Raw genomic sequence first — 15,413 nt, 5'->3', positions numbered from 1 at the left:
AGAGGAAACAAAGTCATCACTATTTGCAGGTGATATAATTATTATAGAAAATCCAAAAGAATCTGAGTACAAATTACTAGAGTTAATGAGCAAGTTAAAGAAGACAACTACAGAGTGGATTAAAGTACCAAAATAATTTTCATTTCCATACACCAGCATCAAAGTGTTAAGATACATAATTCAAAAAAGATGTCATCTGATGACTATATACATTTGCCAAAATTCATTGAATTATGAACTTAAAGTAGGTGCATTTTACTGCATGTAAATTATATCTCAAAAAAGCTAGGGAAAAAGGCACCATTCACAGAAGCAACAACAACATAAACAAGAATCTAACATATAGAAGACATTTCTGGGGGAAAATTATAAAGCTTTACCAAAAAGACTGGGGGATCAGGAAGAGGCAATGGCTGAATCTGAGAGGCTACAGAGAAACTGGCAAGGGAAAGCTGCGAGGAAGGGGAAGGGAGGAGGTAAAGGCAGCTAGAACAACAGCTCCAAAGACATAAAAGAAAATAGGGCAGAACCAGCAACTGCAAATAGTTCAATGCTGCCATAGTGCTGCCTGTGAGTGAGACACACATGAAAGTCCCCGACCAAAAACATAACTGTAAAAGCTTTCAAAACATTACTCCACAAGATGAAACTTCAGTGTGTTACAAATCATCTCTGGTTTAGAAGCTGCTTCTAGCATACACTGAGCAGACAGTTCTCTGGCTCAAATGAAGTAACAGACTACATAGCAGGATAGAATGAAAAAGAAGTGTGACCAATACTTCAGGTTTTGGCAACCAAAGGGTCTAATCGGCTACAACAAGAGGCAGCAGAGCCCAGGAGCACTATGGAAGTCTATTCACGGGCAGCCAGGGTCCCCGGAAAGGCGGGGGGGTTAGAGAGAGAATGAGGGTTGGAAAATCAAGACCTGCCCTGTGCCTCTTTGCACAGCAGCTCTCTGGGCCTGGAACATAACAGGCACTAGACATGTTTACTGAAGGGATACTAGGGCAGAAAGTTCTTTGTCTGCTTTAGATCGACCACTGGGCGACTACCCCCGGGTACGCAGTAACTCCAAGGCCTGTTACGACTACTGCCACAGGCCAAGGCAGGGACAGAGCTGACAGTCAGTCAGTGTCGCGCACGGTACACAGACGCCGGGCAGGACCCACAGGCGGCCACCACGACTACCCAGAGCTGCTCTGAATCAGTGCTTCCCAAACTTGTCTGAAGATAAGAAATTCCTGCGCTACTTGTCTAAAAAACAAAACAAAACAAAGCAGATTCCTTTGCCTCAACCCAGACCTGCTAAGTTATAATTCACAGGAGAAGAGGCCTGGTACTTTCTCGAAGTAGCAGCCCAGATGATTCTCTTCAGGCAGTTTTTGGAAGCACTTCTCTAGAAGCTCTTGCCAACACAAAGAGGTTAAAAAAAAGAGAGAGAGAGGTATAATGACTGCAAAATGACTAAATTGTTTCCTATAGATGATATAGTTCTCTACATAGAAGTCCAAGAAAACTAAGTGAAAAATGATTAGAACCATGCACTGCAGAAAAGTCAGTGAGATTTCCAGATGAAAATGTCCACAAGACCACTGGATATAGGAGTCAGTGCAGACAAGAAGCCCGGGCTGGCATTAAGCACCGCAGACATTTATCAGTGTCCAGGGGGTCATCCAAAACCTGGAACTGCGGGAAAGCACTGCAAGCCAGGACGAGGGCCCAGGGGAGGGCGCTGGGGGCACAACATCTGCTTTACCGTAGGTAATCAGAAGGGTTAATGAATACACAACACAGGAACATTTCATAACTGGACATTTTGTAGTCACTAAGTTGAGATAAAATGTAATGAGCATATGATACACATATATTAAATTTATTCAGAGAAACAGTTCTACCCTAAACCTGTATCTATAGATCTCACAAAGTATGAGCTAAACAGGTAATGACCACTGACGTATTTGGGTTCATGCAGAAACAGACAAGCAATTCACAGCGCTGGCCCACAGAGAACCCTACTCCTCCCACACATGAAAGAGGATACATATTCTCCACTTCAGCTCTGGTGGCCACCTGTGGGAAACAGCATCTAAAGCTGGGGAAAGGGCTGTGGCTAAGTGACGACCACTAGAAGAACGCACTACATTTCTCTGCGATGGAAAACGTCCCTGTCATCTCTCTGCTCTAAGAACAATCAGGATATGGTTGAAACAGATGCGTTGTTCTCTCGTAACTATGCACCACTTCTGACTTTGGTAAGCATCCATCTTTTTAAACCGCGGGGTCCATTTCAAATGGTCTGCCTTCTAACTCAGCACTTTTGCAGCTGCAAATGGGTTTAAGAATCGATCGCACATCCAAACATCACAGTCAAATGGGGGCAATGTTCAGATGCTAAAAAGAGCAATATTTAAACCACCCCAATCAGCCTACTGGAAGTGCTGATAAATGCTGGCAGGACACCTCCAGCCTATTCCCTCCATCTCGCGGATGGCCCTGAAAAGTCCATAATTTCAGAGGGAGGGCCTTGGCCACGAAGCAGGAGTGTGGCTGGGGGTCAGGACACTTCAGGGCACTTCTCCCCTGGCCATCATACCACCACCACCAGGAGTGGAGAGCAGAAGCCAGAGCTCTGCGTGCTCCTGGCAAAACCCTCTCCAAACCCACCCTCCGGGCCGCAGCGCCGCGCCCTGCCCTGGAGGCTGCCTGGGGCCAACTCTAGCACAGCTTTCCTCAGAGGCTAAGCCTGTTTCACCAGAAATCCAGGACTCCCCCTGGATTCTCATCCCCACCAGGCTCTGCACATCCCCTGACAGGACCCCGTCTCCCACCAACCCTCAACTCTCCACACCGTCCTACTTGTCGCCATGGCCCAGCGTCGGCGCGATCCCTCCTGCAGCTGAGGATGTCTTCTCTGAGAGCTGCTTCCACCTCCTTGCTCCGGGAGGAAACCTGGCTTCTCCTGAAGCCATTCAAGTGGCAGCGGCTTTCTCTCTCACACACCTCAAACTCCTATGTCTCCAGGTGGGGGAGATGTCCTCCGAAAACCTCACGGCCATTCTCAGACCCTTTCCCCTTCTCCTTAAAACCCCAGCTTTGAATGCCATGTCCTCCGATCCAGACCTCAAATATCCCTCCACAGTGGGATCCAACGTTACTGCTGTCATAAGTCTTAGTGACTTCAACGTCCACACGGGTGAGCTTCCCAATACATAACCTACGATGGGCTGAATGGTAGCCCCGGAAAGATATGCTGACTGCCTAATTTCTGGAACCTGAGAATATTACCCTATGTGGCAAAGGAGTTAGCATTACCTTTTATGGCAAAATATGTAAGTAAGTTAAAGATCTTGAGAGCAAAAATTTTTCCTGGATTACCTGGGTGGGCCCAAAACACAATCACATGTATCCTCATAAGACAGACACACGGAAGAGAACAGAGAGAAGAGGAAGAGGCAATATGACCACCGAGGCAGAGACTGGAGGGACGCAGTCACAAGGCTAGGAATGACAACAGCCACCAGAAGCTGGAAAAGGCCAAGAACGGTGTGATGGCTCATTTAACTGTGAACTTGCCTGAGCTATGGGTCACCCAGATATTTGGTCAAACATTATCACAGTGTTTCTATGAGGGTCTTTTTGGATGAGAGTAAGATATGAATCAGTAGGCCGAATAAAGCAGATTGCCCTACCTAATGGAGGTGGGCCTCATCCAATCAGCCAAAGGCCTGAGTAGAACAAACAGGCTGACCCTCCCCTGAGTCAGAGAGAATCCCTCCTGCCTGCCTCCCTTAGAACTGGGACATTGGCTTTTTCCTGCCTTGAGGCTTGAATTGATCCACTGCCTCTTTGTGGGTCTCAAGCCTCTTGGTCTTATGACCAAAACTGCATCATCAGTTCTCCTGGGCCAGAGGCCTTCGGACTCTGACTGGCACTACACCGCCCGCCCTCCTGGGTCTCCCGCTGGCCAGCCCAACCCGCGGCTCCTGAGATTTGTCAGCCTCCATAACCACGTGAGTCAATTCTTTACAATAAATCTCTTCATATTTCTATACCTCCTCTTGTTCTGTTTCTCTGGAGAACACTAACACAAATAGATGCTACGCTAAACATCTCGTTTGCAAACTTGTGGTATCCAGAACTGTGAGAGAATAAATTTGTTTTAAGCCACCGAATTCGTGGTCCTTTTTTTATGGCAGCCCTAGGAAACTTACACAGTGGACTTCACTCAGCTCCTCTCCTTCAACAGCCTCTCTCCTGCTCTACACCGGCCATCAGTTTCACAGTCGTATTGCAGAACATTTTATTGCCAATCACTGTACATCACCTTCAATCAAAATTTCAGGCACGCCGCTCTCCTCCCACCTTCTATCTTTCTCGCCGATTCCTAGTGCCCTGCCTTTCCAGTACCCCAGCCCCAGCGGCTCCTCTACCCCACTGAGCCCAGCCCTTATCTCCCTCACGGCCTTCTTTCTCTCCTTAAACAACATACATTCTGGGGTCCATTACCGTATTCATTTCTTCATATTTTACTGTCCCATCGGCAGCATATTTGTGCTCCTATTTACGCACACTGTCATCAGCACATGTCATTGTCGGTCTTTTTTTATTTTAGTCATCCTTGTGGGCGTGAAGTGGCTTCACATTGTGGTTTTGATTAGACATTTCCCTAATGACTAATTATGCTGAGCATCTTTTCACATGCTTATTGGTCATTTGTATATCTTGTCTGGAAAGTATCTATTCAGAGCCTTTCCCCATCCCCCCCCCCCCCAGTTAATTTACTTTTTAAATGTGGTACAAAATACGTGACATAAAATTTATCATATTAACCATTTTTAAATGTACAATTTAGTAGTAAGTTTATTCACACTGTTGTGAACAGAGCTCCTGAACTTTTTCAGCTGGTAAATCTGAAACTCGAGGCCAATTAGACAGCAATTCCCCTTCTTTGGCCCCTCACCCCAGCTCCTGGTAACCACCATTCTACTTTCCCTCCACCCTGTTTAAATTGGGTTACTTAGTGTTTTTTGTTGTTCCTGAGTTGTAAGAGTTCTGTATAATTCTGGATACAAGTCCCTTATCAGAGATAGGATTGCAAATAGTTTCTCTTTTTCAGTGGGTTGTCTTTTTACTTTCTTGATGGTATCTTTTGAAGCACCTGAAGCTGTGAATTTTGATGAAGTTCAATGTATCTGTTTTTCATCTGCTGCTTGTGCTTTCAGCATCATGCCTAGGAAGGTGCTATGCACCCCAAGGGCACAAAGATACTTTGTTCTAACAGTTTTCTAGCAAAAAAGTAAGTCAACAACTTAATTGTTCCAGGTCTAAAATGACACAATTTGCTCTGACTCCTCAAAGGAAATGGTTTAACATCGCTGATGCTGAAACAACAGTACATGAGTTGCTCATTCACATTTTAAAAAGAAGTAATATTAACAGAGATTGTTAAATAAATCCAAATATTCTCTCATTTATAGTGGATTTTGAGGAAAGGGTAAGCAACTTTGTTTAGAGGTGAAGTCTGCCATCTACTGGGAAGAAAGGTGGCAGCGACTGAGTTATGTAACTACCTCTACTGAGGCGCTCTCCCCACCACCTGTATCTGTGTATTTCACATAAACACACACACACTTCCTGCCATAGCATAACCGAGTGGGAATCAGCCAAAGTTCTCCTGGTACCATGAAGACCAGGGGTAAGCAGAGATCTGAATGCAAAGGCACTTCAAGCAGAGAATAAGAATAGGCTTACTTCCAGCCTCTTGCATATGAAGAGTTAAGAAAGGGTATATTTTACCATAATTAATAGAAAGGAGGGGAGGAAAGGAAGTGGGATCACTGCATCACCTTCTCTGTAGGACTCACCAGAGGCTCTCCACCTCCCTCACTTCCTCTCCCAATCAGACTGGCGGGTTTAGAGAAGTAATAAACATGCCTGGCTCAGCCTGGTCCCCTCCCTTAATTCCTGGGACCCGCAGACCCCACAGAGCATGCACTCCCCTTGCTCCCAGGAACCGGAGTCTCTATTCCCTGCTGGTTACTGAGTGGCACATTGAATGCAAGCATGTTCAATTCAGGGGCTACCAGCAAGTCCTTTGTATCTCACCATCAAAACCACTTCCGCAAGCAGACTGCCATCTTCCTAACTCCTGACTGCAATCATGGGTGGGAAAAAGGGAAAGGGGATTCAAAGGGTCTCCTGACATCTGTGTAAGAACTGCCCTTAGAAAAGGGTTAGAAATAGATATTCATTGACCAAGCTGCCTATACTCGCTGTCCCCATCTCTCTCTCCTTTCCCTTCTGAACCCACTATAACCGGGGTTTTGTCTCGAAGACAGGGGTTGTTTTTGTCAAGATGACCCTCACACTGTTGGACAAAGGGCGGGGTCTCAGTCTTCTTACATGGAATCAGCAGCACTGGACACACAGTGTGTCACTTCCTTCCCATCAGAGCACCTCCTCGCTTTTTCCCACAACACCACACTCTCCTGGTTCTCTCTCCACTCATGGGTGACGGCTCCTCCTCTTCTCCCCGGTCTCTCAGTGCTGGCAAACTCCAGGGGCCAGTTGTTTACTTCTCTCTTCTCTATCTCATTCACTCACTCAGTGGTATCATCCAGCCTTGTGGCTTTAAATATCAACTATATGTCAATGGCCTCCAAATCGATATTTCTATCTCAGACATCTCCTTGAAGCCTAGGCTCATATACAATGGCCTACTCAGCAACTCCATATATGGATGTCTAAATCCATCGTCTCCAAAAGTGAACCCTTGATCCTAGACACGCTCCATGGACAGACTTCCCCATTGCAGATGATGAAAATTCCAACCTTCTAGTTGTTTAGGACAACCTCTTAGCTTACCTTGACTTGTTTCCTCTCACAAACCACATTCAACCCAGTAGGCTGATTCACGAAATAAAACCCAATTCAATTCTTTTTCGTATCTTATTTTAATAATTGCAATCATTTCTCCTAAATGATCCCTTGGCTACTATCTTTTCCTTCCAGTTTACTCTTCAAAAAAAATTGTCTTTCTCTTTCTTTCTTTTTCTTTCTTTCTTTCTTTTCTTTTCTTTCTTTCCTTCCTTCCTTCCTTCCTTCCTTCCTTCCTTCCTTTTCTCTATTTATTTTAGAGAGATTCTAGAGAGAGAGAGAGAGAGAGAAACATTGGTTTATTGTTCCATTTATTTATGCACTCACGGGTTGCTTCTTGTACGTGCCCTGACCAGGGATGGAACTTGCAACCTTGGTGTAACGGGACGACACTCTAACCAACTGAGCTACTCAGCCAGGGCCAGTTTATTGTTTACATGGCATCCAGAATGATCAAATTAAAATATAAATCAAGTCATGTGATTTTTCTATCTGAAACCCTATAAAGACTCCTCTTTCCATTCAGAGTAACAGCCAAAGGCCTTACAGTGGCCACCAAGGCACTCGTCACCTCTTTGACCCCCTTTCCCACAGTGCTCCCCCTGCTGATTCCGCTTTGGCTTCTTCGCTGTTCCCTGAATCCGCAGGCACACTCTTACCCTTGGGCCTTCACACCCAACACTCCTGCTCGTCTCCAGGCGTCTGCCAGCAGGCATCTCGGACTTGGCTCAAATCTCACCTTCTCAGCAAGGCCTATATGACTCTCCCCGCCCCCACCCCTTATTCCTTTCCAATTTATGGCTCATGTGAGAGTCCAGTGTAAATTGGCAGGGGAGCTCTGATCCATCCATTCGGGTACCCAGCTGCCTTTTATCTAAGGGCTTCTGCCTTTGCCAGCTTCTTTGGAGACACTTCCGTTTGGCCAATGTACAGTGGGAGTTGGAAGGGTTAAGATAGAGAAGATTGATAAGGCTTTCAACCGCCTTGATCCAGAAGTAACACAGATCACTTCTATACAAATTGCATTGGTGAAAATGAATCATATGGCTTCATCTGACTGCAAGGCAGGTGGGCTATATGCATATATTCTAGTTACATATCCAGGAAGACAAGGAAAACTTGGATATTGGTGAGTACTCCTGATCATTAAATATCTTTTTGCTCCCTTTTCCTAAAAATAAAACACTCAAATCCTTCTACCTCTCATAAGAAACCTGAAGTCCCACTCAGTCAGTCGGTGCATCTAACTACAAACCCAGCACTCTGGGTATAGCACAGTCTACCTCATCAACACCACGTGTAGCTCTTTATGATACAACCTATGAACTAAAAAAGCAAATTAGCTGCTCCCTCCCCCCCACAGTCCCAATGTGCAACGGTGGAGCAGGAGCAGGAGGCCCCTCCTTATCCTACATGGTGTCCACTAGGCACTGGAATGCCCTCCTAAGGGGTCACAGGACCTTCATGACCCACTTCCCGCCAGAGCAAGTTCTGGGTCTTTAGAAAGCGGTTTTTAGGCTCAAACCGTCAATGGCTTGTTCAGTCCAGGCTTGTGGCTGTTGCCAATATAATCCCCCCCAAACTTAGTACGCCTCTGATCTGTTTGTTTCCTAGCAGTTCATGTGTCAGTAATGGCGAAGTCCTTTCCTAGACATAGTTCTTGAGCCTGAGTTCCGTCTTCACCTCCAGGCCTCTTGCTTTCAACTTACAGAAGCCTCCCAGAGGCCACGTGAAACGGCAGGTCAGTGGTTTCCAACTTCAGCTGCACAGTAAGTAGAATTACGTGGGGGAACTTTTAAAAAACAGCCTGTGTCCAGGCTTCACGTACCCCAGGCCCATTAAATGGGAGGCTGTGTGGGTGGAACCGCGGCGATTCCGAGGAGCAGCCCAGAGCAGGGGCCTGCTCCTGTCATCCGGCCTTCGCCACAGGGCCGGGCCGCTTTTTCTGACCTGGGGAGTCTGCTAGGCCTTTGCTGCTCCAAGCCTTTCTCAGCTCTTGTGTCCTGCTCTCTGAGGTCTAGAACAGTCTGTTTTTTCCTTTTACTGTCCCAAGCATCAGAACTTTCCCTATTCCCTTTGAGTTTTTGCTGGAAAACTAGCAAATTCTTTCATAAGCTCCTCTCTTCCTTATAATACCTTACCAATCACAGTTAACACGTACGCTCACTCCGATCCTTTCCAACATTTGACCTAGAGCTCGGTCCGCATGAGGTGCGCCTTCCAAGTCATCACAGATAACAAATCTGCCAAACTGGTCACCATGGTTTTCTGTCTTTCCCAACTCCAATGCCAGTGTCCTCGTAAGTGTGCCACCTGACAGCTAAGCCAATGACACACATTTTAAGATTAGATTTTAAGGTTTTGTTCTAAGAGAACTCCACTCCTTGTACCAACTTTCACTCCTTGAAAACACTAAAACTTCAGTAGCTTACCACAATGTTTGCTCCCACCAAAGTCAAGCGGGTTGGTGAGATATTCTTCTCAGCCCCTTATTCAACAACCTGGTTTCCTTTCATTTTATGGCTTCACTCTCATCTAGGTCCTAATGAAATTCTCTCCAATGAGCTCACAGGGAGGATAGTAAAGGCCCCCAGCTATTAACTGCCATGCCCTGGGAAGGTACATATCACTCCGCTCACCTTCCATTGGTGAGAACTACTCACATGGTCCGGCCTGGATACAGGGGACCGAGAAACGCAGGCCAGATGTGGGCCCAGCAAGAACAGGAAGACAGGGATGCTGGCGAGCCCCAGCAGCCTCTTTCACAGCCCTTAACATTTAAACTGCACAAGGGCAGGAATCTTCGTTTGGTTTATTGATCGATGCATCCCTCATGCCTGTTACAGTGTCCGGCACAGAGCTGGTACTCAAAAAATGTCTTCTGCATGGATAACGAACGAACACGATGAAGCATGGGACGATACTGTATGGCATTTTTTATATAATAAAGACAAATGAATGGATTAATGACTAAAAGAATGATGAATTAGGCTTTATAGTTACTTAGACTGACCATTAAACAGAAACTTTTGGAAAAATCAAAATAAACTTCTAAGCACCAACACCACACGTAACAAATCCACAATGAAAATTCATATATGAGCTGGTTAAATGCGCACCAAATTTATCCACTGTGAACACAGAGAAACATTTATTCAAAATATTAGTACAAACACAGAGGACAATCTTCAAAGAAATTACTATTAAACTAATCACACATCTTTTTGTTAGGTGGAAACTTCTTTTCTCACATCAGCCTCAAAATTCACACTGAGCTTTCTCAAAGAGCAAAGGCATTGCACCTACAGAGCCCTAGCTTTGAAAACAAGTTACACACACACACACACACACACACACACACACACACCCTAGAAGACCTTCCCAGTGCATATTTATCATATAATACACACAGTCATCAAAATTCAGAACTGACACCTTTAGATAACAGATTCAAAATTATGCATGCTGATAATACTTGATTTTTCTTTAAATTTAAGCCATTATAGCAAAATGAATTAATAGAAAAAAATACAAAAGCTGAAATAAAAATCACAAATGAGGGTATGGCTCAGTTTACAGAGTGTTGTGAGGCTCAAACAGGAGTATGAGGATTCACCTGTGATTCCCTTACTTTCCTTGGTGTGTGTTACAGCTCAGTGGAAAGTCAACAGAGTGTATGAACCACTGCCTTGTAAACCATAAAGTAACATTTAAACGGTCACTTATATTTAAATAAATGTAAAAGTCCCATTTCCAAAAGAGTTATAAATTAGTTAAATGAGCAAGTTCAAACTAAGGTGAAAGGAAGACCCTCACTCTCCTCACCCAAACAGCGAGATCAAGGATTTTCACGAGCAACCTCCCAGGGAAGCCAAGCTTTACAAAAGATGACCGAGCAAGTACCCACCTCAGTGCATGGTTAGACCTTAAACAAAAACTGCGGGAAAAACACTAACAAATCAAAGCACAGAGTAGGATGCCTTACTTTAGGAGGGAAAAAAGTTACAATTGAAAATTTGTAAGTTCTCTCTATTCAAAGAAAAAGAGAAGAAACAATCTGGTTTTTTTCTTTGTTTAAAAAAAAAAAAACTCCTCAAACAAAAAGATATTGGAATCTACAACATAATAAGACCCAGTTTAGGATGTTCAATTGAACAAAATTTTATGGTTAATTGTAACTGAAAACCTATATAATAAAAAAAAAAAATCTCTAACATGTCGCCAGAGATGCAGAAAGTAAAGTGTTCACTTGGGTTTAAGTTTTTGCTTTAAAAAAAAAAACTAATCCCTAATATAAACCTATTTGTTCTTTCTTGGCTGAGTTTTAAGAAGGCTAACTAGGAAAAAAATTTTTTTTTTTTTACTTAATACTTGAAGTTCAGTACAATGGTCAGGCTTAACAATGTAAATTCTGAATTGTACGAATAACCCTATATACTTTTGTACTCTTTAGCAAACTAACTAACCAACAAATGAAAATTAGAGAAAAAGATTCTAAAATTCAGCTATAGCAACATTTTGAAAATAAAAGCACAACATTTTAAAAACTGGAAATAAATTGAAAGAAGGGAAGTACTGATACTAAACTTGTTACCTGACTTATAAACACCACACAAATCTCAGACATCAACCTGCACCTAAATATTGTTATTTAAAAGACTACTTTTGAAAGTAAGGACACCAATGTGGCAATGGTAAAATATAATATTTTCCCAATCTTAGAGAGGCAAAAATGTAACTTCTTTATTTCACGCAGCTTTCTTTGTAACATTTAAAGCCTATAAACAGCCTTGGCCAGGTAGTTCAGTTGGTTAGAGCATCATCCCATTATGCCAAGGTTGCAGGTTCATTTCCCGGTCAGGGCACATACAAGAGAGAATCAACCAATGAATGCATAAATAAGTGGAACAACAAATCCATGGCACTCTCTCTCCCTCCCTTTCTCTCTTTCTTTCTCCTCCTTCTCTCTCTAAAAATTGGGTTTAAAAAAATTTAAACTCTATAAACATTAAGAGAATTCGTTTGAAAAAAACTTTAAATCTTATGGAAAGATCATGGAGAGTAAGTGTTCAGAGGATATTGTGTACAATTTTAAAATCAGAAAAAAGTTGCTTTTGACTTTGGAGAGGGAACATTGTAACATTCCATTTTACTGAATAAAAGGGACCACTGCAAGTGAAATACTGTCTTCATCTCCTGGAACTTAAAAAATTCTACGTTTAACATCAAGTGATGGTGCGCAACGTACTTGCAACCCCAGTCCTGAATGTCGGTATTGAGATCTTCCTACACAACATCCTCATTTGCAGGCCTACCCGGAAGGAGGCCCAGGTGCTGGTACTGAGGAAACAGAACAGTTGGGGCACAGACTGAAACACAGAGCGGTTACCCAGGAGGAATGCTCCTTCATCTGGTGTTGGTTGCTGTGCGAACCACTGGCATGGCCACGCCAAAAGCAATTTTGGCAGAGCTGGTAGTTGTGGCACTGCTGGCACCGGTACCGGAAGCCCATCATGCTCTCGCAGCGGCAGTAGGAGCACTCCACCGGGTGGAAGACTTGCGGGAGCCGGCGGAGACGGGGCGGGCGGGGCGGCGGGGAAGAAACAGGGTAAGAGGGGGAGAAAATCATTTTCACTTGGAGAATAAAGTCAACACAGTGGAAGCCAAGTCTAATATCAAAAAAGCAAAGGCGAAAGCAAAATTAGAACTGAAGACTCCAAGTTGTCTCCTAGTTAGTTCGTTTAACCAGTCATTTATTAGAATAAAAAAGAAAGACAATAAGAAAAAATTTTCAACCATCTCAGAAAATAGCCAATTTCTTTCTTATTTTTTTCCCTCCTGAAAGTTTATTTAAAAGCCACTGGACTAGATTTCCGAAGGGAGCTGGTCTGCCCCCAGTTTAGTGCTGCTGCTTCCTCCTGGGCTCTCACCACCCATCCCTGCTTTCCCCACTTGCGAAAATAGTGACTGTTTCCACAACACCTTTAACCCTCTATGGCTCCCAGTGGCCAGTGCCCACGCCAGAGCTCTGAGCTGCCTGCTACTGCCTCTCTCCCACAGCCCCTCCAGCCCAGCTAACCAATGTCTCTAGCCCTTCTCCCTCCGCCCCCCGGGTAAGAGCACAGGGCTCGCAGGGTGAGGGGAGGCGGAGGACTAAGACAGCAGGGAGGGGAGGCCTGCGGCACAGGGCTGCCTGCACAGGGCACAGGGCTGCCTGCACGGCCTAGGACGTGCCGCCAGAGTCTGCTGCCCTCCTCTCCTACCCCTGCTGCCAACCTCTTTCTTTAAAATGAAACTCATGTTTCTCAAAATTTAGATGAATGTGCAAATAAGAAGGAAAGAAGAGCCTTTACTCCAAAATTTCTTTTCCAAACCAACTGCTTTTTTTAAGATCTACTACGTATCTACGGGAGTGTAAGCATATTTGTTTCCTTCACTAAGGTAAAAGCCGTGAGCACCAGGATGAGGTCCCATGCGTTGCTGTTACCTGCGCACAGTATTTTACACAGTACCCTGGAATGAAAACCTGCAAATGTTTGCTGAATTAAATATGACCACACACCTGGGCACCAAAGGCAACTGGTAAAAACTAAGACAAGACATATTAAAATGGCAGTTTTGGTCAAGAGCTTGAAGTAGCCGCGTAAAAATAAAGTACTCTAGACCAAAAAAGGGACAGTAATTTGGAGTGACCTGCGGCTCTTTTCTCCACCCCACGGAGCGTCTTACCTTATGAAAAACTGGCAGGTGGCAGTAAGGGTTCATAAAGATTATTGGGATTCTCTCAGAGCCTGAAAGTCTAGTTCACTGAGTGGAAGCCTAGTTCATAGTTGTGCATTATAGACTGTTAATTATACTTTTAAGTGTTGGTAGCATAATTGTTCCCTCTGGCAATTCAATTCTGAACAGAAGAAATGAAAATCAACAAGAAATACAGATATATGAGGCGGGACCCCCCCCCCCCCAAAAAAAAAAAAAAAAACAGAATTATCTTCTGGAAGGCAGGCCTCTTGTAGTACAGGGTTCCCCTGCTAGGGAGTGTTCTAGGAACCCATCTGTATCAGTGCAAAAGCCAGTGTTGTGAGAGGCTGTGTTCAGCCTGCGTGAATTCTTTTTCAAGACTTTTCCAATACATTTGCCCATTTCACGATGGGTGATTTACAAGTGCACCAGCCCACACGGTGCTGAGTGTCCAACAGTTTTTCACCCAGAACTGCATGACCCCCATGCTCCACCCTCCCTATTCACCCAATCTCGCCCTGAGAGACTTTTTTGTTTGTTTGTTTCCCTAGATGAAAAAATCCTCAAAGGGAAAGGTTTTGTTGATATGGAAGAGGTGAAACAAAGACACTGCAGGAGCACTGAAAGGCATCAAAATCGATGTGTTCAAAAACTGTTTTGAGCAGTGAAAGAACATTTCAATAGGTGTGTTGAATCAAATACAGGGTAATACGAAGGTGACTGAAATTCAAACATGTGAGAATACACAATTTTTTATAAATAAAATCCATTTTTGGGGGGTCTACCCTCATAGTATTCAAATTGTCATCTCGACGACTCTAACACTTAAAGACAAAAAGTAAAATAGAAATGAGAAATCCAAAGGACATACTCTCTTTAAGGAATTCAAACTTTTATCATCAAAAAATTTCTAAGGAATCATAAAAATGCTAAGAGTCTGTGTTCCAAATTAAAACTATACAACTTAGCAGGGTTCTGCCAAACAATACACTCCTAAATCAATCTGAATCAATGCATACAACGTAAGTGCAGCCAACATGTGTAATCCCATATAATAATTTGGGGTTAATTTAAATGGCATATGTACATTAATACTAAATTATCAAACACGTTCTGATAATTTTGGTTGAACATGTATGCCTATGGGACTTCCCTCTCTTATAAACTGGCAGGAGCCAGCCAGCACTTCCGTTGGTCAGCAGAATGGGAGACCAGGCAGAAAATGCGGAGAACCAGGTGAGGAAAGAGGCAACAAGCGTGCTGGTCAACTATAAACTAGATCAGGTTTTGGTATTCTTTTTGGAAGAATGCATCATGCAGTAATTAACTTTTGATATACTATCTACTTGAGTTACTAAACCAGTACAAAAAAATGCAACTTTTGCTAAAGCAAATAAATGTCCTTGTAAGTAGTAACTTCGATACAATCCAAGTGATAAATTTCCTAAGGGCCCAAAGAACAATTAAAACAAAAAACCTAAAAACACCATAATGTAATTTGTTTCCCATCATAAAAACTGAGATATGTACCCCCGGCTGGTGTGGCTCAGTGGATTGAGCACCGGACTGTGAAGCAAAGGGTTGCTGGTTCGATTCCCAGTCAGGGCACATGCCTGGATTGCAGGTCAGGCCCCCTATAGGGGGTGTAGGAGAGGCAACCACACATAGATGTTTCTCTCCCTCTTTCTCCCTCCCTACCCCTCTCTCTTAAAATAAATAAATATTTTTAAAAATATGTAGGTAAATGTTAGTGTGGTAGGCAACATTTTATTTTCTAGGTATTCTAATAAGTTAAT

General features: G+C 43.8%; 1 protein-coding gene across 1 annotated transcript in view; it reads right to left on the bottom strand.

The window, feature by feature from the left end:
* The window catches only part of DTNB (dystrobrevin beta), a 185,753-nt gene that overhangs the window by 100,428 nt on the left and 69,912 nt on the right, over positions 1–15,413 (bottom strand). The window contains exon 9 of the mRNA XM_054568949.1: positions 12,266–12,432. Coding sequence (XP_054424924.1) covers positions 12,266–12,432 — 167 coding nt within the window. The remainder of the gene's footprint in view (positions 1–12,265; positions 12,433–15,413) is intronic.

Source organism: Pteronotus mesoamericanus, unplaced genomic scaffold (genome assembly GCF_021234165.1).
Source record: "Pteronotus mesoamericanus isolate MK-2021 breed Mesoamerican mustached bat unplaced genomic scaffold, CSHL_Meso_final contig_101, whole genome shotgun sequence".
In the NCBI taxonomy this organism is placed as follows: Eukaryota; Metazoa; Chordata; class Mammalia; order Chiroptera; family Mormoopidae; genus Pteronotus; species Pteronotus mesoamericanus.
The sequence above is the reverse complement of the archived record's forward strand: the minus strand, read 5'-3'. Positions and strand labels throughout refer to the sequence as shown.